This window comes from Manihot esculenta, chromosome 2 (genome assembly GCF_001659605.2).
Source record: "Manihot esculenta cultivar AM560-2 chromosome 2, M.esculenta_v8, whole genome shotgun sequence".
NCBI lineage: Eukaryota > Viridiplantae > Streptophyta > Magnoliopsida > Malpighiales > Euphorbiaceae > Manihot > Manihot esculenta.
This window is the reverse complement of record NC_035162.2, coordinates 2,692,231-2,716,570: the sequence shown is the minus strand read 5'-3', so window position 1 is coordinate 2,716,570 and position 24,340 is coordinate 2,692,231. Positions and strand designations below refer to the sequence as shown.

Sequence of the window (24,340 nt, the reverse complement as noted above, 5' to 3'; positions counted from 1 at the left end):
TAATTATATAAATATAAAAATGATGAATCAGTTTTTTCAAACTTTTTTTCATTAGAATTTAAAGATTATTTATTTTAAAATATTTTTTAGCGTCCAAATTCAAATGCCATATCAGCTTTTAAAGGAATGTTTAGTATTGAATTTAGATTAAAAAAATGTTTTTTTTAAAGTATCATTTTAGATATATTAAAGAAAAACTATTATTATTTTAGTGTTTTAATATTTTTTAAATAGTATTTTTAAAAAAACGTTTCTCTCAATATCAACTTCAAACACTAAGTAGTTGAATAAAAACCCGTTACTACAGTCACCACTAAACTTTGATATTTGCATTTTGGCAAAATCTTATGTCCTCAAATTAAATTGAATTGCTATGATATTTCATTAAATTAAATTGAAAATAATATAAAATTTTCATGAAGTACAATATAAATATCAAAAATTTTATTAAAATTGTCATGATTTTGGTAAGAGACTAATTTTATCTCTAAACCTAACAGCGTCTGATTAAAAAAAGAACTACTAGTCTCCAATATATGAAATTTGACAAAGATGTAGCTTTTCCTCCAAGAACAGATAGAACGAATATATCATCTTAAGTTACAGGAGCAAACATAAAGTTGTAGCATTTTATACATTTGGATTTTCAACAAAAGCTAAACAACAACTAAAATCTTAAATTACCCCAATCCACTGAACTTCATTAACAAAACCCCAAATTTGAAACTTAACTCCCTCATGCTACAGACGAAGTGCGTTAAGCTGCATCTGCCAGGAGTAGCACATTGACGTCAACCTGAATATAGAGGTTTATACGAGATGCACCCTAAGATCATTGTTCTGAAAGTTCTGCAGTCCCATGGCTACTCAGATTTAAGATCTTGTATAGGTAAGTCTGAGCCTCCATTCTGTTCACCATCACTTTTCAATCCCTCTTTCAACTGAATTAGATCAGAACAGAATAATTTTATCAGGAATAAGCTCAGAAAATTGAAGGCAGAAAAGCATGGTCATACTTAATCAGTCAACTCCGTTCAAACTATTAGGTTCTGCTTATTAAAGAACGAAGATGCTCAACATCAAGTAAGCTCCAACAGTCAAATAATATTTTAATAAAATAAAGAGTGCTGCAGGTTTACCTTTCCAAGTAGCTTCTTTTGATACCGATAGCCCTAATCCAAGAAGTTATACCACGTAATTATCAATCACCTGACATTATACCCCAAATGCACGTAGTTGCAAGATTTGTATAATTACCTTGTCAGTTCCATAAATAAAGTCACAGTAGGTGAACATTGAAGCAAAGTTGCTTTGACTCTGTCTTCCAACGTAATGGTGGTAATCATGGTACTCTGCCCCACCATAAAACGGAATATATTTTGTGGGAGTCCAAGGGAAATCATACCTGTGTACCCAGAAATATAATATGACATGCTAAGTTTCCCAACAGTTAAAACATTTGTGCATAATACATACATCAAGTCATCAAGGATAAGAAAAGCAGCATTCGAAACATTATGCAGTCTCAAGATTAAAATCATGAATAAAGGAATACAGTGTTTATGTATAACAGAAACTAGGAAAGATTCGGAGACATAGCAGTGAAAGAAAAAAAGAAGAGATTTATATTACATACAAGGTGCAAAACGAATGCAAAGAAATTTCCATCAGGAAAAAAATCATATTCAGAGAGACAAACATATGACCATTTAGGGTAAATTAATACCCTCAGTCAAACCAAATAAATAAATAACCCAAGGTTTAGTATGATATGCTTCACTGGACTCTTCATGTAAGTTTATCATAAAGGCCCCATCATTATTAACATTTCAATGTTAGATATCTCAGATATTTTTGCTACCTTCTATGAGAAGGACAAGAGAATTGAAAATCTATCTAATAAAATTTGCCATTACCCATGCTTTACATGGATTTAAAAAGGGGAAAAAAACATTTCCATCATCTCCTAGCTGCAAAGCAACTGCTTCAACCTGAACTATAAGATGACCTTTTCTCATACAACAAAAAGTTATTCCAATGCATCATAATACCTCAACATAAACTAAGATGACCTTTTCTCATACGACATAATCTGACAATGATAAGAAAGTTGCACAATGAACCGGTAACCTTCATGTTTTCTGAAATTCATCTTATTTATAACTCAATTTTCCAACCCAAGGGTCGAGAAAAATGTGATGTGGGAAAGATGAAAGCAAGAAACCATAAGCAACGGCAATAAAATACAACATTAACAGCTGGCCAAGTGGTCAAGCTTCAAGTCCCTTGATTTCAGTGTGTTGTGAGTGACAAGCCCCATCATGGACTATTATAACCGATAACCGCCGGGTCTTTTCTCCTCCAAGGCCGAGTCAGAGACCATAATAGCGAAGGTCAGCTCAGAGCTCGGAGCACCACAAGAAAAGCCTGCCCACAGCAATGGATCGAATTTGAAGACATCAACCGACTTGGGCCGCCTTCAAGTTCAGAACCTGCTGTATTGAAGCCAGCCCCGTGATGGGACCCAAGGATGGGCAGCAAGCCCGGTTTTTTTGCAACCCTTCTTGCACCCGCTTTGGGAGAATTAAATGGCCGCCTGACATGAGTAAGGGGAACTGACACCATATTGTACGTATGGAACTGAATGATAGAGACAGACGTCTTTATAGCAGAAAGGGCGTTAGACGTCATTGGTCAGAGAAAAAGAAAAAAGAATAAAAGGAGAGGGGCTTAGAAAAAAAAGAAAAACCATTGTAAAAACGATTCTCTAGATCAGAGAACATCAATAACTAACTTTGCAGTATCTCTTTTTCACACCCTCCTTATCACTTAGCAGGGTTGCGCTAGGAGCCATGGAGTTCTACAAATATCAGAAATAGAAATCAACAGCAATAAAAAGTATGCCACCGCTGATGATACTTGAAATCTCCTCCTAGTACTTAACCAGAAATCAACAATAAAAGGAAAAAGAAATTCGCAAGTTGGCAACATTTTGCCACAATCAACTAAAGCAGAAAGGCTCTCAACAAATATTTAAATCTTAGCACGCGTACCCGCTGTGTGTCTCAATTGCCTCAATCTGCCGCAAAACAAACCACAACCAAAATGTGATCATGTGCCCGGGAACTATTGCTGGCCCAAGGAAAGAAGGAAGTCCCAGGATTAAAATTTCAGCCCAGTGTGCATATGAAGCAGCAAAAGCAATGGGAGCAGTATACTCATGGTGAACTCGGTGAATTTTCTCATAGCCCCATTTCCCGTGCAGAAACCTGTGGATCCAATAATTGGTATAGTCCTCCACTATGAAATACACCAACAATTGTAGAAAAATTTCCCATCCAGACGGCAATGGCAAACTTGTCCGAATACCGATCATCTGCGATTACAAGAATTAAAGTATTAAACCCACAAATTGCATTGAAGTCGACAAATATCATTTGGTTAGCGTAGGTTTCGCTACAAATAAAATTTCATTCAGAATGAAACAATATTAGAGAATTCGACTTCTGAAATTATTACCCAATAACCAAAAATTAAAGCCAATAAAAATTTCACAAATAGAAAAACTAAAATGGGCACTAGTTACCAGCAGCTGCTTAAAAGATAAAAGGCCAAAATAAAAAGGGAAAGAAAAACGCATATGAGATTTTATATGTCCATAAACGTAATTGCAGAACAGGCTAATGAATAAAAAAAACTAGAACAGAGCATATTCCACCCAAAATCTATGAAACAAACCCCCACAAGAGAAAACTCCAAAATCTCTTCATGTGTCACTGAAAGTAAGTGATTAGATATTTTAAGCCAACACAATTCTTCGCAGGTAAAGTAACATCACCAGTGCAAAATATAGCAATTCCCACAACATAGAAAAATGAAAGAGGAAAAACAAATCCATATTGATTTTCGGAAATAAAATAAGCAAACTACAAATTATCACACAAATCAACAGATCCACGTGGATACTAAAAAAAAATTGCCAAACCCACAAATCCATTCCATAGAAACCATTAACTACAAACCAAACTTATAATGATGATCAAATCTCACTAACTCCTTAAAATAAACAACTATAATTGCTTATTCTCACCTTGACAGAGGGGTATGAGAGCAATTGCAAGGGACCTACAACGAGAAAAGACATGCGCATGACATCTTTGTAGCATTTGAACGTCTCGGAGGACGACAGCTTAACCTTGGGCTGAATCTTATACTTTTCGAACCCAGCAGATCTCATTAACTCGACTAAAACATAAGGCAGAGGCACAGTAGAATAGATTAAAAACATGAAGAGAATGTTATGGCAGTAAAGGAAGTAATCGGACTTGTTTGCGGAGTAATTGAACCACAATGTCTCGGCGAAGGTGAGGTTGCGGCCAAGAGAGACCGCCGCCTCGTCCAGCGAGTTGTACGGCAGCATAGGAGGTGGTGGAGTGAGCAGGGATTTGGAGCCGATTTATGCAAGTGTTAGTTCAAATTTGCGGGAGTTTTGAATGCATTCGACGAAACAAGCTTTTTACGTCTTGTGATCAGACGTATTACCAAATTTTATATGAAGATAAGGCGGTATCATACTATTGCTGTATGTAGGGGTGAGCATTCGGTCGGTTCTGTTCAAAACCGAACCGAACCGAATAAACCGAAAACCGAAATTTTAGTTTTTATGAAAACCGAACCGAACCGATTTTGGTCAGAAACCGAATCGAACCGAACCGGTCTGATTCGGTTCGATTCGGTTCGGTTTGATCGGTTTCGATTTTTAATATTTTTTTAATTTTTTAAACTTTATTTTTAGTATTTTAAAATTTAATTAAAATATTTTAATTTTAATATAATTTAATTTCTCTATATTATTGAAAAAACATATTATTATTCCTAATCGGTTCGGTTCGGTTTTTTCGGTTTTTTTCTGATCAAAACCGAACTGAACCGAAATAACCAAAATTTCTGAAATTTACAACCGAACCGAACCGAAATATATAAAAAACCGAACCAAATTTTCAAATCGGTTCGGTTCGGTCGGTTTTTTCGGTTTGAACCGGATTCTGCTCAGCCCTAGCTGTATGTCAATTTTTATAAAATTATTCAACTAAAACATTTTGTAATTCAACTCTTTTAAGGAAGGGCCGATTAAAATAGATTAAATAATATATTTTTAAAAAAGTGAAAAGTTTTATTTTATAGGGTAAACTATAATTTAGTCCCTTTAGTTTAGTGAAATATAATATTTCATCCTTCTGTTTTAAAAAATCATCAATTTAGTCACAGTGATTTTTAAAAATTATGCCATTGGTCCCTCTCGTTAGGTTTTCAGTTAAGTCACCATTAGTTTTAGTTAAAAGACTAAAATACCCATTCTCTAATTCACCTCATCATTGTCAACAATGGTAGCTAGGAGTATTCGGTTCAAATCGAAAAAATCGACCGAACCGAATCGATTTGAAAATTTGGTTCGATTTTTTATACATTTTGGTTCGGTTCGATTTTTAATTTCAGAAATTTCAGTTATTTCGGTTCGGTTCGATTTTGATCAGAAAAAAAACTGAAAAAACCGAACCGAACCGATTAGTGATAATAATATGTTTCTTCAATAATATAGAGAAATTAAATCGTATTAAGATTAAAATATTTTAATTGAATTTTAAAATATTAAAATAAAGTGTAAAAAATAAAAAAAATTATTAAAAATCAAAACCGATCAAACCGAACTGAATCGAACCGAATCAGACCGGTTCGGTTCGATTCAATTTTTGACCAAAATCGATTCGGTTCGGTTTTCATAAATACTAAAATTTTGATTTTTGGTTTATTTGGTTCGGTTCGGTTTTGAACCGAACCGACCGAATGCTCACCCCTAATGGTAGCAAAGAGTGTTTTAAGCGACAGATCAAGCAACGGTAACAGTAACCATTAAATGAAGCCACCTACTTCTACCGAACACTTAAGCGACAGATTTTGATCACATATTTTGCAGCAAGTGTATTCCTCAAATCTCATGTCAAGCCACCAATTCAAGAGTTAATGAAAGATAAAATAATTAGAAACTGCCATATCAGGAAAATCTCTCTCCTAAAGATGATAAGGCTGATCCCGAGTCAATAGAGAAGAGATAAATTCTGTTTATAGTTTAAATGATGTATATATTATAGTAGAGTTCTATTGTTGTATGTCACTATATGTATTTATACGGTATTACAGTTAGTAATCAATATAACACAAATTCTCAAATTACTGAAATCCTTTATGGTATCAGAGCCTCTCCATCTCTAACTGAGGTTTTTTTTTTTATCCTATTTCTTCTCTTCAATATGGGTGAACTTGATAAATACAAGGCACGTTTAGTTGCAAAGGGGTTTACACAACGGCCAGGTATTGATTTCAATTCTACCTTTAGTTCAGTTGTTAAACCTGCTACTGTGCGATTGGTTTTGTCTATAGCTTGTCAACGGCAATGGGGTTTACATCAATTAGATGTGAATAATGCTTTTCTTCAAGGGCAGCTTGAAGATGAGGTTTATATGCAACAGCCTCAGGGGTTTGAAAGTACTACATACCCGAATTATGTGTGCAAGCTTCAAAAGGTGATTTATGGACTTAAACAGGCGCCGAGAGCATGGTTCTTATCACTATCTTCTTTTCTGCTCAGCTATGGTTTTCTTGGATCGAAATCAGATTCATCTCTTTTTATATACTCTAAACTGGTGTCTTAATGTATTTGCTGGTGTATGTTGATGATATTATTGTCACAGGCAACAATTCTATGGCGGTTAAATGGATGATTGAAGCTTTAGCTGTAAGGTTTTCAATTAAAGATATGGGCAGATTGCATTTTTTCCTTGGTGTTGAGGTTGTTCACAAACCAGATGGGCTTGTCCTCACTCAATCGAAATACATCTCTGAAATACTTAAGAAGTATAATATGCATGAAAGTAAAGGAGTACTATTGCCTATGTCAAGTTCTCTTATATTGCAGGTTTCTGATGGTTCGGCACTAGCTGATACTAAACAGTATCGTGAGATTCTTGGTAAATTACAGTATCTATCTTTTACTCGGCCCGATATTAGTTTCACAGTAAATAAGTTATCTCAATACATGCACTCTCCGACAGCAATGCATTGGCAAGCGGTCAAGCGTCTCTTGCGTTACTTGAAGCATACTATTAACTATGGGATATTCTTGAGCAGAACTTCATCTTTGTCATTGCAAGTGTTTGCCGATGCTGATTGGGCAGGTAATCAGCATGATAGAACCTCCACTTCTGGTTATATTGCTTATCTTGGTGCCTCTCCTATTAGTTGGTCCTTTAAGAAGCAGAAAACTGTTGCTCGGTCCTCCACAGAGGTCGAATATAGATCAGTGGCTGAAGTCAATTGGCTTCAAAATTTGATCAAAGAGTTACCCATTTCTTTGCCTACAGTGCCCACTGTTTTTTGTGATAATGTGGGAGTAACATATCTTTGTAAAAATCCTATTTTTCACAGCCGGATGAAGTATATTGCTATTGATTTTCATTTTGTTAGAAATCAAGTTCAAAGTGGCAGCATTCGGGTCACACATCTTCATTCGGCTGATCAACTCGCAGACATGATGACCAAGGCGCAGACCAAAATTCTGTTTCAGCAACATTTTATAGTTTAAATGATGTATATATTATATTAGAGTTCTATTGTTGTATGTCACTATATATATTTATACGGTATTACAGTTAGTAATCAATATAACACAAATTCTCAAATTACTGAAATCCTTTATCTCCCTCACCCATAAACACAAACACTTTGCTTACAATACAATCAAATTGTAGCCAAAATTAATCAGAGATTCAAACAGAGCTATCAATTCCTATTCCAACCCAACAAACACAAAATGCCAAAAAAAGAATCCCCAAAATAATAATTCAGAAGAACCAAACACAAATTCATAAATTTGAACATACACAATCAAGAATCAGCACTATAGCTAATACCCAGAAAGCAAGAATCGACACAAGAAAGAAGAATGGCAGTTACCTCTGTTGCCATGGATGTCTACAGCTTCCACAAGAAAAACAAGGGTGTTAAGTTAACAGTGGCAAAGAAATCTTACAGATAATTAGTAAGAAATTTTACATAATAAGACCAAAGAACTTGGTCTTGGATTCCACTTTGGATTCAGATTTTCAAATCAAAATAAAATTTTCTTAGATAAGCAACTGATAATCACAACAGAGGAACCAATGGCATAATTTTTAAGATAGAGGATCTTGAAGATGGAGGAGTACCCATTTCGAATCATCCTAAAAAAAGTCTGAATTGAGAGCTTTGCTTCGTGGGTTTGCAGATATGGATGCTAGAACTCCATTGAAGTTCTTAAGCGGCAATGAGTGAATGGGTGAGAAAATTGGTATTTTAGTCTTTTAACTAAGACTAACAGTGATTTAACTGAAAATCTAACGGGAGGGACTAATGGCATAATTTTTAAAGATCACAGTGACTAAATTGACGATTTTTTAAAACAGAAGGACGAAAGGTTATATTTCACTAAACTAGAGAGACTAAATTACAGTTTACCCAAATAAAAAATATGATTAAGTTTGATAACATATATAAAATAAGATCTATTAAAATATATATATTAGATTTAGAAGTCTTATACGAACCTCTTAATATAGTCGGATCGAACAATAAAAAATTTAAACTATAAAATACAAAGATCATATCATCATTACTCTTAATTTTATCAAAATTTGAAAATAGAATAATAGACAAGTTTCTTTAAAACTCTTAACATAAATAGAAATTAAATATGAACAACTATCAATTTTAGTGATCGATGATCTTATCTTCATGATGAATTAGAACGCGATATGATAAGATTAGAGTGGAATGTTAACTTTTTATACTCTTATCATCTTCTTAGTATATCACCGGATCATAAATGCGCGTGCAGTAAAATAAATTAACATGAGGCACATAATAAATAAAATATAAATTAATTAATTTTATATTTATTATTCAATCGATCTTCATTAATTTGTTACCTAAAAGAGTAAGCCACCCAATCTAATTGGATATAACACAAAAATTATTAGAGTGATTAGAAATATATATATTAGAACCTTCTCTTCCACGCTCACATAAAAACTTTCGAATACATTATCTCTTTTCTTTCTAAACCTTTTTTTATCTTTTCTTCTTTATTTTATTTATAATTACATTATTAAAAAATTATAAATCTAACTTAGCCTCTAAGGTTTCACTAAAAACATGTCGGGTAAATTTTTGACATGTTTTTATTTAATTAAAATAATTATTTTTATTCTCAATATTATTTATCTTCCCTTTCAAATACTGTTACTTATTTTTATTTGTTTTTTTACAGTTCAAAATGTTATAAATACAAAAAATGAAAAATGAGATATGAGAGGAGAGCCACTGAGATTTAAAAACGTGGTAAGAGGTCCTCCTTGAGAGGGGTGTCGGTGGTTCATAATTAACTTCAATTTTTTTTTTTCATTTTTTATTTTATCCTTTTTTATAGATAAAATGTGAAAATTTTTGTAATATAATTTTATTTAAGTTATATATTCATTCAAATAAAAAAATTAATTTAATTAAATATAAATATTTTTTATATTTGATGACACTTTTTATTATTATCATATTGATTCTTATGAAAATTGAGTATTTATTTTTTAAAATTTGAGTAATATATAATTTTTTTATTAAATTAAATATTATATATATATATTATATTTATATTACTTTTATAATTACACTCTATTTACTTTCTAAAAATTACTCTTTAAAAAATTAATGTTCCTGGAACTAAATCATTTTGAATTAAACCAAAACTATAATATCAGAAAATGGATAGGATGAACATATCATCCTAAGTTATAAGAGCAAACATAAATTTATAGCTTTTTATACATTTTGATGTTCAACGAAAGCTAAACAACCATAACAACTAGAATCTTAAATTATCCCAATCCACTGAACCTTCATTAACAAACCCCAAATTTTGGAACTTAGCCCCTCTATGCTACTGACGAATGGGCTAAGCTCCATCTGCCATGACTAGCACATTGATGTCAACTTGAATACATAGGTTTGCACCCTAAGATCACTGACCTAAAGAAAAGTTCTGCAGTCCCATAGCTAGTCAGATTTAAAATCTTGTATAGGAAAGTTTGAGCCTCTTTTCTGTTCACCATCACTTTTCAATCCCTCTTTCAACTGAATTAGATCGGAACGGAATAATTTTATTAGGAACAAACTCAGCAAATTGAAGGCAAAAAGCATGGTTATACTTGATCAGTCAAACTCCGTTCAAACTATTAAGTTGTGCTTATTAGACAATGAAGCTATTCAATATCAATATTAAGTAAACTCAAAATTTCTTTTTTAATTTACAAAATTTTAATTTAAAAAAAATAGATTTATAAATAATTTTATAAGAATCATTTGAATTTTATTATTATAAAATAGATTATATCAAATGAAGAGTTAAATGATATTTATTATAATAAAATCCCTTTTCGTCATATAAATTTATAAAATATAATACACAATTTATTATTAAATTTAATTTTTCTTTAAATTTAAATATCCTAACCTAATACCCATGAATACAACATTTTAATTTATTTTTTTTCTAAATTTAAATACTTTAATCTATTACTCATAAAGATATTACTTAATTTATATTTAAGATTTTTTAAAAAATTTAAATTATTTAGCCTAATACAAATTAAATTTATAGTTTCTAAATTTAAATTCTTAAATTTAAATAGTCCATAAAAACTATTGAATAATCTATTATCACTTATAAAGTAGTTTTTTAAATATTTAAAATTTATTTTCTCTAAATTTAAATAGTGTAATATATAATTTTAATCATATAAATATATTAATAATTAAGTGAAATAAATAAAAAAAATTATTATTTTTTAATAATAAAATAGTATATAAAATTAAATTAAAAATTTTGGAGAGTCTCAATTTGAATCTTAAAAATAAGAATCAAATGTTTTGAATTGAAAAAAAAAAAAAAAGAAGTGAGAGAATAAATAGTAAATATTTTTTAATAAAATGATAAAAGAGTTTAATTTTATAAGATATATAATATTTTAATTGTGTAATAATAAATTTTTGGGAGATTTATAATTTAATTTTTGGATATTGCCATTATTAACAAGTCAGTCCCTATATTTTCAGAAATCTATTAAAACGTTCTTAATTTTTTTCTCCTTCAATAAAATAGTCTTTCTGTCATTTTTTCTTTTAAAAATAAATAAAAGATGAGAGAGAAAATTTTTAAAATTCAATTTTGCTCTCAAATAAAATTTTTTATTTAGTCCTTAGATATTATCATTATTAACAAATCAGTTTCTATATTTTTAAAAATTTATTAAAATGTTTTTATTTTTTCTCAAATTATTAAAACGTTCTTATTGTTTCTTTCTGTCAATAAAATATTAGCTCCTCATTTTCCTCCTCCTTTAAAAAAAAAACAAAAGAAGATATGATAACATGAAGGAAAAGAAGAAGAAAAAGAAAAAGAAGAAAAAAAAGAAGAAGAAAGAGAATAAGAAGATAAGGATGAAGAAAAAAAGAAGAAGAAAAATCTACTCTTTCTTAAGTCGAAGAAGAATACGAAAAAAAAAGGGAAAAAAAGAATTGGGTAATTTGGTTTTTTGCTATATTTTTAACGGTGAAAATAGACGAAATGATTATTTTGTTGATTTATTAATTCGGTTGTTTCGGAAGGTAATGTTCAATGGAGGTTTACTAGTTATTATGGGTTTCCGGAATCGCAACGACGACGTCAGTCCTGAAACCTTATTCGAGTTTTATCTCGTAGAAACTCTCTTCCGTGGCTTTGTTCGGGAGAGTTTAATGATTTATGCTCGAGAGATGAGAAAGAGGAGGAGTATCTTTGTCAAATTATCTTAGACAGAAGTTTAGACAGGCACTTGAGAAGTATCATTGCCAAATTATCTTATGTGGGATTTGATTTTGAATGATTGTAAATCTTTATTAGACTTTAAAACTGATATTTTTGTTAGATAGGTTCGTCGTAATGCTACTCTGACTGTTCATACTTTGGCTAGAGAATCTATTAGGCATAATCGAATGATATCCCTTTTTGTTTGATGAAATTTTATTAATATAATCAGTAGTTTTGCTTTAAAAAAAATTATATATATTAAATTATATGTATTATATGTTAAAATTGAAAATTTTTCATTGATTTTTTTTTTCTATTTCTATAAGTTGTATGTGATATTTTTTTAGAAAAAAAAACAAATAAAAATAAAGGAAAACATAGTCTGAAAGGTTATTAAGTCTTGGTATAATTTATATCTGAGAGTAGAATAAAAGAATTACTTAATATCCATTATATTTTATATTATTACAATAAAGATTAAATTTAATTAATTATTAACATTAATTTGTTTTGAATTTTAAATTTTTAAATTTTTGTACTTAAATTCTTTTAATTAAGTTTTTGCTTTTTTATAACTCAATTAAAATGGAAAATGTTATTTTCACTTTATAAAAATAAAAAATAAAAATAATAATTTTAATATGTAATATAACATTCACTTTTTTAAATAAACTAAAAAATCTTTCCTTTTAAATTAATTTGGATATAAAATGACTAAAAATAAAAAATTAAAAAAACATTATTTTCACCTAATAAAACTGGAACATTAAGATAATGATTTTAATATGTGATGCACCATTAAATATGTTTTTAAAAGATAAACTAAAAAAAACCCCTTTTTTTTCTTTTTAAATTGATTTGTATAAGAATTTATTAAAATTTAAAAAAATATAAAAACTGATAAAATTTTAGCTCAATTTAATTTATTGAAATTATAATATGTCACATTTAAATAAAAATAAAATATAATCTATAATCTACTTATAATAAAAATTAAATAAACCATTTCAAAAAATAAATAAGTTGAAATTATGTAGACTCAAGTTTCCTCTATGATTTCTTTGTGATTCGATATTGTCGTCTTTTCATCATCCTTAAACCTAACTTCTTTTTTTCCCTTTCCTATGGGAGACAATATGTGTTAATTGACTATCAACGAATAAGAAGACGCTGTTGTGCCTATTAAGAGTTTCAAAAATATTCCGATCATCACTTATGATTTCTGCATGATGGGAAGATTTATCACATACAATCTAATCAATTTTCAGAATATACAAATCTCTTTGGCAGATTTATAGTATTCTTTAGAGGGATATCTATTATGGAATTAGAGGCAAAAAAATATCTGTTTCGATTTTTTAATAATATTAATTTTGAAAGTATAGAGAATTGGCCCTTGGTTGTATAATAAATTCCTGTTTATTTGGAAAGAGATACAAGATAATGAAAATCCTCTTCATATCCCTCTAACTCATTCTGATTTTTGGGTTCTGATTAAAAATCTCTCTTCTGGTTATTATAACGAGACATTATTTTGTTGGACACTATAAAGAGTATTATATGAAAAATGCTTCAGCTATATCGCCAGAAACTTTTAATGATTTATGTTCAAGAGATGAGAAAGAATGAGGAGCATCTTTGTCAAATTATTTTATGCAGGGGTTTAAACAGGCACTTTGATGAGCAATTTTGCTAAATTATCCTATGTAGGGGTTTGATTTTGAAAGATTGTAAATTTTTATTAGACTATAGAACTGATATTTTTGTTAGATGGGTTTGTCGTAATGCTACTAACTGCTCATATTTTAGCTAGAAAATTTATTAGGCATAATCATCTCTCTTTAAAATGATATCTCTCTAAAATTTTATTAATACAATCAGTAGTTTTACTTTTAAAAAAAAATCTATTTACAATTTTTTGAATTACCTATAATACCACTATATCTTTATATTATTATAATAATGACTATATTTAATTAAATATTATAATTAATTTTACTATTTAAATTATTAAGAAATTTTATGTAATTTTAAGACTAGTAATCATTTAATTCTTTTAGTTATTTTTTATTATAATCCAGTTTAAATTTTTAAAAAAATTACTTTCCCATTATAATGTAATATGTGATATAATATTAAATATTTTTAAAAATTTTAAAAATCCCTTTTAAATTAATTTTTACAAAGATTGATAAAAAATAATAAAAAATTACTTTCACCTTATAAATGCAACATTAAATATTTTTTTTAAGGTGAATAAAAAGTTAATATGTGTATATATATGGTTGATTTTTTAAAAAATTGATGCAATTCTTCAATTAGAGAAGACAAAGAATGAAACTAAATCTTTTATAGTATTGTTCATATAATACTGCTCTAAGAGTTTGGGACTGAATTCGTAAATGAATGAGTAGAATTTATTAATTTAATATTTTTATTTTACTATTTGATAAAAATTTAATTTAATAAATTTTAATTACATATTTAAGTCCATTTAAAAAAAAAAAACATATTTAAGTAAAAATTTAATATAATAAAATGAAAATTTGAGTAAAAATAAATTACATATTTATCTGTCTTGACATGAACTCTCTTATGTGTGGATTCCCTGTCTTTCGGTTGGAGTTTCGGTGGTTTGAAGATCTGACTTCCTTTGGACCGGCAAAGGATGATGTGGTCGACGATACTGCTACTGTGCTTGCACTGGATTCTGCCATGGTTAGAGTTTATGATAGTGGGCTTCAGATTCTTTGATTTATACTCCTAACTTTTGTTTAAGTCCATATTCTCTCTATGAATTTTCATTTCATTATTTTCTTTTTTCACTTTTTAATCAACTTTCTCTTCAATTTGAGATAATATTAAGGAGAAAATAAGTAATATTTTCCTTTCTCCAGGAAAGGGAAAAATATCTTGTCAACTTTATTTTCCACACAGTATTTTCCTTCCTCCTTTTTTTATCTTATCCAAACGCAACCTTAGTCATCAGACGATCTGTCGTTTAACGTTATGAGGTCTGGGAACTTGAGAGGAGAGAAGCATTCTTGTTGCGAGTAATTTCAAGTTTTTGGTATTGGAATGCTGGTTGCTAGATTAACAACCATATTGAACAATTGTCCTACTGCTAAGCAGGCAAAGCAAATCCATTCACAGATTATTGTATGTGCTCTTAGTAATCTTGAGCCTCTCTTGGTTCGCCAAATCCTTCTCTCAGCTTCCACTTACTCTACAACTGTTGCCCAGTATGTCCTCAAAATCCTTTTCCATTTGCAATATCCAGACGCCTTCTCATGGGGTTTCACGGTCAGATATTTCTCCCAGCAAGCCCAGTTCAAGGATGCCTTGTCCCTCTACTTTCAAATGCGTAGACAAGGAATTTGTCCAAGCACATTTGCTATGTCGTCGGCTTTAAGGGCAAGTGCTAGGATTGTCTCTAATACTGAAGGAATGTTAATTCATGCTCAAAGTTTTAAATATGGTTTCTGTGGGTGTGTTTATGTTCAAACGGCTCTAGTTGATTTGTATTCAAAATTGGGTGATATGAACATTGCACTGAAGGTATTTGATGAAATGCTGGAGAAGAATGTGGTTTCATGGAATTCAATTTTATCTGGGTATTTGAAATTGGGGCATTTAGCAGAGGCTCAGCGTGTGTTTAATCAGATACCAAAGAAGGATATTGTATCCTGGAATTCAATGTTATCTGGGTATGCAAAAATTGGGGATATGGACCAGGCTTGCCTTTTGTTTGAACAGATGCCGGAGAGAAATTATGCTTCTTGGAATGCAATGATTAGTGGGTTTGTGGAGTGTGGGAAGATAGACTCAGCAGAAAAGCTTTTTGCTGAAATGCCCCAAAGAAATAACGTTTCCTGTATTACAATGATTGCCGGTTACTCCAAATGCGGTTTTGTTGAATCTGCTTGGGAAATATTTAATCAGATGACAGACAAGGATCTTATCTCGTTTAATGCGATGATATCTAGCTTGGCTCAAAATAACCGGCCATTGGAGGCTCTTAAATTGTTCAACGAGATGTTCAAAGCTGATGTGAATATTCAACCAGATGAGATGACCTTAGTAAGTGTTGTCTCAGCTTGTTCACAATTGGGGGATATGAGGCATGGGTCATGGATCGAATCATGCATAAAAAATTTTGGAATCGAATGTGATGACCATTTAGTCACTGCTTTGATTAACTTTTACGCAAAGTGTGGGAACATTGATAAGGCGTATGAACTATTTTATGGCCTCAAGAAAAAGGATGTGGTTGCTTACAGTGCTATGATCTTGGCTTGTGGCATTAACGGGAAGGTTAATGACGCCATTAAATTGTTTACAGCAATGGTGGATGCCCAAATTCAGCCAAATTTAGGCACATTCAGTGGACTGCTGACTGCATATAACCATGCTGGTTTGGTCGAAGAGGCTTACCTGTGCTTTAAGTCCATGAAGGAACACCAACTTGTCCCTTTACTTGATCATTATGCAATCATGGTTGATCTTTTAGGGAGGGCAGGAAGATTACAAGAAGCATATGAGCTTATAAAGAGTATGCCAATGCAGCCTCGTGCTGAGGTTTGGGGAGCTTTACTACTTGCCTGTGAAGTACATAGCAATGTTGAGTTTGGAGAGATTGCAGCTAAGCGTTGTTTTGAGTTGGAACCAATGACAACTGGTTATTATTCTCTTCTTGCAAATATTTATGCCTCCTTTGGGAGGTGGGATGATGCTAGGAAACTGAGAAAGGTGATGAAAAACAAAAAATTGTCCAAGATACCCGGGTGTAGTTGGACGGAATTAACTTAATTCTTCCTATTGGGACAAGCAGATGCTGTCCAAGATCTTGAACATTATGGTCTTCAACCTGGTTTTGCTTGTAAACTCTGTATGAAACTTCGAGTTGGCATGCCTCTTGGCCAGTAACCAAAGCGGCTGGTTATAGTAAGACTTAGCTTAAGGATAAAGACGTTAATGCGATCATTCCCCTGCCTCGAAATGGTTGCAGCATTCGTATCAATGGAACATTGATGAAGTCTTGAGCTATAGCTTTACCAGTAAAGGATCTCAAAATTATTGTCTTAGCTAGAAGGGACCTGTAAACAAATAGAAAATAGTCAGAAGTTCATCGGGGAGATCTCCAATGAAGACTGCTCAAGTTAGATATAAAACTATTTTTATGAGTGTGATACAGAGATAAAATAGAGCGAGAAGGAAATAGAGAACCTCATTTCTTCCTTACCTATCCCTATAAAGAGGAAAATAGTTGAGGTCATATTCTAGTGATACAAGCATATTTTTTAGTTTATTCCTTTGTTGAGAAATTTTTTGTGGTCTATTATTTTAAGCTAAATATTTTACATGTTATCAATTATATTCCATTTTTGGTGAAAAATAGCAAATTTTAACATTAGTAGACTTGTAAGAGGTTTTCAGGGCCTACAAACAGCAGCAATATTGCATGTGAATGTAGTAAAGTGTTTATTTTTTCTTGAGAAGAGGTAATCTTGATACAAATTCCATTGTTTGGATATAAAAGGTCTGGCATTCGGATCAAATTAGACATGCATATAAAGTTTGTACCAATAATATGGTTTTAGCTATTGGACCAAATTAAGTTAAACGTCTCATAACTAATATTTACATTCTATTTTATTTGTCAATTGCAATAAATTATAGTACTAAATGCTAATATTGTCAGTGAATTGTTTAGAACCAAACTAGAAAAAAAAATCAAAATTTTCTTTTTTTTTTATTTACCAAATATAATTTTTTAAGCAACTGAATGAACGAGAAATTTTAATTGTTTTGAGCCAATTGGGCTGCCTGTACTTGGGTCATTCGTATACTATTTTATATATATATGACCATGAAAGGTAAGTTGCATTAAAACTCAACCAAGCAAAGTACAAAATGCCCATTATGGCTTAATCTTAGAACAACCTTTCCAGCTCGTTATACAAAAGTCCAAATCCAAAACTCAACCAGTCCAGGATCCATATGCTATTGTATTAACTATAAAAGATATATTCAAATAAAAAAAGGTAACATAAAATTACTGAAAAACTGGAGGGTAGTAAAATCGGGCAAAAGAGTTAAATTTGAGATTTTTCAATTAAGAAAACTGAATTGAACCTGAAAATGGAAGTTTTAAAAAATAGAAATGGCCTGCGGTGGAGATATATTAATTTATTGGCATGAAGGAACCATCATATTATAATAAAGTAGTTTTGTCTGTCTGTTGAAGCAGTGTTGACGCTTGCGTGTCTTCAAAGGCTAAGGCAAATAACAAGAAACGAAGTTTGTCTTTCAGTAGCTTAGAAGCCTCATTTTAATTTCACATTTACACACACATCCCCACCAAACACTAATCCTTCCTTTCGCGTATTGCTGTATCATGCGACAGGGTATCTATTTTTATAATTGAGTTATTTTTAATATGAATTATAATATTTTTAAATAAAAAATTAAAAATACGTCTTTAATATATTTTTAAATCAGATGTAACAGTAAAAACTATAGTGTTGCTGTCATAACCGTTTGGCTTTGTCATATATTAAAAAAAATTCTATCGTTGATGGAAGGTATTGTTAGATAGCATGAAGCTAAGTATTCCAAGTTTCAATCACTCCTTCACCAATCCAATTTCCCGAGGGCTCAGATTTGCTTTCTTGACATTTGACACTATTATTTAAATCATACAGCCCCAAATTCGCTGTAAAGTAGAAGTTATACAAACTCATAAAATTATTATTTTTTTAATCAATATCATACGTAGACATTATTCTTATTAAGAATGGGACCCCCAAAAAAGTCACATCAACATAAAAGTATTAAAATACAAAATAAATGAATTTTATTTATTTTTCATATTAATTTTACTATTTATTTGTATAATTCTGCTAAGTATTTTTCCATAAATAATATTATAACTTAAAAAAAAAATTATAATAGAAGGCAAATGTCTATTTATTCGGAAAGGGCAAAAGACGAATAGACAATGGACAGGTAGAAGCATCCTTGCTTGGCCTAACTGCTATCCCAACGTCTCCTTTCACTTTCTACATTTCAACACGCACACACACCTTCCGCTCTTTTCAACGCAGAACAAAAAACAGGCTGAAGCAAGCAAAGAATCCAATAACATCCACTGCTACAAATTTCTCATCTCTCTCCACCTATTATCGTGCAAATTTTTGTCTTTTATTTATGCCTGAGAGGAGTCTCCGCCGAAGATTGCCGGCGTCCGGTAGCCGGAAAAGCAGGCCTCCTCATCCTTCGCCTTCCCCCAGTAGAAAGACCCCACCGCCACGGCGATCTGTCAAGCACCCTAGACCTATAAAGATTTTGAAGCGTAGCTTGTCGGAGCCGATGCTATGGAGTTGTAGCGAGAGTGGTGGGATCAGTGAAGCTGAAGTTCAGCGACAAAGGGGTTTGTGGTCTACGGGTGAGAGTAGTGGGGTTCTCCCTAGGCCTCATACTTTTACAGATGGTTTTGCTTCCTCTCCTTCCTTGATGAACTTTTCTCCGCGGAGTTTTGAGGTAAGGAGTTTTGTTTTGGTTTAATTTTTGGGTGAAATTTGATCGATCTCGTTTTTTTTTTAATAAATTTTCAACATTGGGTCAATCGAATTTCCTCCTCTGTTTATTTTGTTTTCAACTGGTTTAATAATGGAATCATGGCTGCTTCCTGCATCTTTTATACCTCGAAAGTCACGTCTCATCATCTTGATTCCCGAAATGGGGATATAGTTCATTACAATGGGATTGGCCTGTTAGTGGTGATGAAGACTGGCTTACAAATCAAAAATTTTTTAATTACAAAAAATGCTTTGATTCATCTTGCTTCCAAGGCATTGTTATATATGTCTGATTGAAATTTGGAGTGCAGAGTTACAACAAGGATGCAAAGGTGGTTGTTAATGTAACAGTTGAAGGGAGTCCAGGACCTGTGAGGACCATGGTTAAATTGGGAACTAGTGTGGAGGACACAATTAAGCTTGTTGTAGACAAGTACTCTGAAGAAGGAAGAACTCCAAAGCTTGTTAAGGATTCAGCGTCCTTTTGTGAATTGCATCATTCCTACTTCAGCCTTCAAAGTAAGTCAAGACTTGAACTTGCTGTATAATTAAATTAAGATTCTAACTAATTAATCCTCGTCTGTTAATTAACCATCAAATGAAGCTACATTAAATGAGAGATGTCGTTGTAGTTGTTTCACTCGTTCTGAAGTTCATCCTCTCTTCGTTAGAAGTGAAATTTGCCTTCATTATCCAGAATCTTTAGTTCTAACACATATAAGTCTATCTTAATCAGGGTTTATCTTGGTGTTCAATAGGTTTAGATAAATCAGAGCTGATTGGGGATATTGGTAGTCGAAGCTTCTACCTCAGAAGAAGCTGCAGCAACCGTAGTAGTAATGGAGGATCCTCTCCTTCCATTTCAGACAATGCTGTGGTGAGGGACTCATCACCACCTCCTCAATTCTTGTTTTCATCTTTTGTTGCCCGGAAACTGGGAAAAATCGTGAGAAGATCTCGTAGAATTTGGAATGTCTTGGTCTGCTGGAAATGATCGAAAGAGTAGAGCAACATATTATTTTGCTGAACCCTTAAATGAAGATCATCCCTATTTTTCTTTTTTGAAATTCTTTTACAAATTCCCTTCCTTTACACCATACCTGTAAATGTCAAGATACAGCAACACATCTCATAAATTTTAGGTGTAAGGTCATCTTATCAAAAGAAAACCTTTTGATTTTCTATGTACATAACTGAAATGGCGAAGGAGCCGTTTATATTTAGCTTCAATGTCTCCCTTTATCTATGAATAAATGGATGGAATTTGATGCCTCATTTTAAGCAGTCATGGCTATGGCTTGGATTGATTATACAGTGAAATGGGCATGACATGATATGAGAAGTCAATGTAGATGAATGAGAAACTCCGAAATTGTCCTGTGACAAATTGCCTTTTCGGCAAATTCAAGAAGGATTTGTATGGTTAGTTATGAGGTGATTAATTAATATTTTATCATTCATTGTATGCTTAACAAAGAGAGAGAAAGGTGAGATTCAATTAATTAATCTGACCAAAAGTTTAGAATATGAAGCATAGTGGGTCAGCCACGGCCTCACTTAAAGCCCATAATATTCTACTTGTTCCACCGTCCAATTCTTTTTAAATTATTTTATTTTATCCACACAATAAAGACGATCTTTATTCCTTTTTTATTTATATATTGCGAAGTTTCTTATATGTTTCTTTATTAGCTACTATTACCAAGAAATTTAAATGGTTAAAAAATTAAATTTATTATTAAATTATACAATATGATAAAAAATATATTAAATTTTATTTTTTGACTTAAATTTATTTTTATAGTATCGTTAAATAAAACTAAATAAATTTAGGAGAGATAGCTTTTGCTTTTAAATTTTAATAAATAAATATATTATTTAATATTTTAATAATAATTTAAAATTTTAATTATTTTTTATATTTTTAACCGTTCTTGTATAACTAAGAATGATTTTTTTGCTAATTGAAATATTAAAGTGACGCCAAATTTACCTCTAGATGATGTATCTTAAATCTAATTATATCGTTGCTGCATCAATTTGATGTCGTTTTGATGAAATGTAGCTTTCTGTTTCATTGTGCAACCTGTAAATTTTGTCAAAAGATTGCACGCAACCAGCAACTTCAAACTTCAAGCCAATAAGATAAACGAAAACCCCACTAATGGGCTATGACTGATGAGACACAAGAAGATAGGGCATAGGCAATGCAGTGTCGTTTTGCTGCAATTAGACAATTCCCAATTACAACTATAATCTTATGAAAATGGCAATGCGGCTAATAGAGACAATTTAGTACTACCAAGGAACCCAATGGAGATGTGGAATCCCTTGCTTCCTTTAGCAATTAATTCAAAATATTACTCATCTACTGCATCCATCCCATAAACACAATTTTTTTTTATTCGTTTTTAAATTATAAATAATTTTCTTTATTTTATGATAAGCTGATGAAGAATTAGAGTATTAAATTGAGACATTTTAAAATTTAATTAACATATTTGCCACCGAATTAATTCCACAAAAAAATAGATCATTTTCTTTTTTAAATAGTGATATATTGGTTAGATTCTCAATATTCCCTTTTATATTATGCACTAAAAAAATTTATTAATTTTAATAATAGTAATATAAAATTTATTACTTGTAACCATATTAATTATATTTTCTCAATGATAAAAAAATATGCTTTCTAAATTTATATAAAAATAATAAATAGAATGGAGAGACATTGTATTTCAAAAAAATTATTTTAGTTCTTATACTATTATATCCGTAGTACGTTATATGCGGATTAAGATTTATACATTTAAATCAATAAAAATGAATTAATATTACAATGTCCAAAGTCCTTTCATGTCACTTTCGACGCAAGTTTCTTTCTGTAATCCCTTTGTGATTCGATACTCTCGCTTTTTCCTTTTTCTTAAATTTAATTTCTTATTTCCTTTTCCCATGAAAGATGATTTGCATCAATTAACTATCGATGAAGAATAAGATGCTATTGTCCCTATTAAGAACTCCAGAAATATTCCAATCATCATTTATGATTTTCGTATGGTGGGGATATTTCTCACATACAATCCAATCAATTTTTAAAATATGCAGACCTCTTTGGCAAATTTATGGCATCCTTTAGAGATGGTATCTATTATGGAATTAGAGGCAAAAAGATATTTATTTCAGTTTTTTAATAATATTGATTTTGAAAATATAGGAAATGGGGGTTCTTGGTTGTACAATCGATTCCTACTCGTTTGGAAGGAGATACAAAGTAATGAAAATCCTCTCCATATCCCTCTAACTCATTCTAATTTTTAGGTTCTGATTAAAGACCTCCTTTCTGGTTATTATAACGAGACGTTAACTAAATTAGTCGGAAATTTTGTTGGCCACTATAAAGGGTATAATATGAAAAATGCTTCAGTTATGTCGTCAGGCCCTATGAGAGTTAAAGTGTGTTTGAACATTCGGCAACCTTTGAAACGACGGAAGGAGTTTGTTGGAGATGATAGTACTGTGTTTCCTGTGAAGTTTCAATACGAAAAGTTGACTATTTTTTACTATTTATGTGAAAAATTGGGTCATGTGGAGACTTTATGTGACTTGCAGCTGAGGTTGAAGAAAGAAGATATCAAGTTTGATTGGGGTAATTTCCTCAGAGCACCTATTCGTCGGAACCAGAGACCGACAAGCCTATAGCTGCATGATTCCGGCAATTCTGCTCTGCTGGGATTTGTGGCAGGATTGGCATCAACTAGCAATTTTGAAAACACTAATTTGACAGCACATAATAGGCATTTCTCCTTATTTGGCAAAAGTCAACTCATTGTAAATAAGGAGACTAAGGACCATATTATGGACGTGGACAATAATTCTGTGGGCCAAGGCAGTTCTGATAAACTTGATGAGGAGATTGCAGGGCGAATAAATGATGATACTAAAAAAAGGTCAAGAAACACTAAACATAATGTTGTTACATGTTTTCCTTCCTCTCAACAGGATGACTCTAACAACACCCCTGCGAATGTTAATTTGACAGTCAATAGTGAAGCGGCTTATCCCGTCAAAGGTTGGGATAGCCGAAAGAAATGATCGTCCTGTGTTGGAACTGCCAAGGACTCGGCAATTCTCGGACGGTTAATGCATTGAAGGATTTGGTTACTAGTTACAAGCTGAACATTTTATTTTTGATGAAACAAAAGTTCTTAGTTCTCGTATGAAATTTTTTCATAGTTTTTTACATTTTGATGGTTGCTTCTCAGTCAATAGACACGGATTGGGAGGAGGCCTTTCGTTAATGTGGAAGAGTCATGTGTTTGTTTCTTTGGTTGGCTTTTCTTTAAATTTTATTGATTCGATTGTTTCGGAATGTAATGTTCAATGAAAATTTATTAGTTATTATGGGTATCCAGAATCACAACGACGACGTTAGTCTTGAAATCTTATTCGAACTTTATCTCGTAGAAACTCTCTTCCGTGGCTTTGTTCAGGAGATTTTAATGATTTATGCTTGAGAGATGAGAAAGAAGGAGGATGATTTTTGCCAATTTATCTTATGCAGGGGTTTAGATAGGCACTTGAGGAGTATTTTTGTAACATCCTAAATATATATATATATATATAATATAAAGAATAATCATGTAAATTAAAGGAAAAATAAGAGAATTGTTACAAGATGTAATGTCTCCGACTCAGTTAATTCATTAACCGGGTCGGGGGTGTTACAATTTTTGCCAACTAGAATTGATATTTCTGTTAGATGGATTCGTCGTATCTTGAAATCTTATTCGAACTTTATATCGTAGAAACTCTTTTCTGTGGCTTT

General features: G+C 31.4%; 3 protein-coding genes across 3 annotated transcripts; 2 read left to right on the top strand and 1 right to left on the bottom strand.

Moving 5' to 3' along the window:
• Positions 1-502: 502 nt before the first annotated feature.
• Positions 503-4,582, bottom strand: LOC110607085 (methylsterol monooxygenase 1-1). The gene is made up of 5 exons (XM_021746142.2): positions 4,091-4,582; positions 3,054-3,376; positions 1,258-1,405; positions 1,140-1,172; positions 503-941 (listed from the first exon to the last, which is right to left on the bottom strand). The coding sequence occupies exons 1-5, from the start codon at positions 4,418-4,420 to the stop codon at positions 864-866; spliced, it is 912 nt and encodes a 303-aa protein (XP_021601834.2). The 5' UTR covers positions 4,421-4,582; the 3' UTR covers positions 503-863.
• Positions 4,583-14,538: 9,956 nt separating this feature from the next.
• LOC110606475 (pentatricopeptide repeat-containing protein At4g22760) lies at positions 14,539-17,207 on the top strand. The gene has a single exon (XM_021745293.2). It carries the CDS (start codon positions 15,011-15,013, stop codon positions 16,739-16,741), a length of 1,731 nt encoding a protein of 576 aa, XP_021600985.2. The 5' UTR covers positions 14,539-15,010; the 3' UTR covers positions 16,742-17,207.
• A 1,702-nt stretch (positions 17,208-18,909) lies between these two features.
• LOC110607273 (uncharacterized protein At4g22758) lies at positions 18,910-20,787 on the top strand. Its single transcript, XM_021746362.2, has 3 exons — positions 18,910-19,474; positions 19,824-20,031; positions 20,271-20,787. Exons 1-3 carry the CDS (start codon positions 19,142-19,144, stop codon positions 20,504-20,506), a joined length of 777 nt encoding a protein of 258 aa, XP_021602054.1. The 5' UTR covers positions 18,910-19,141; the 3' UTR covers positions 20,507-20,787.
• Positions 20,788-24,340: the final 3,553 nt, after the last annotated feature.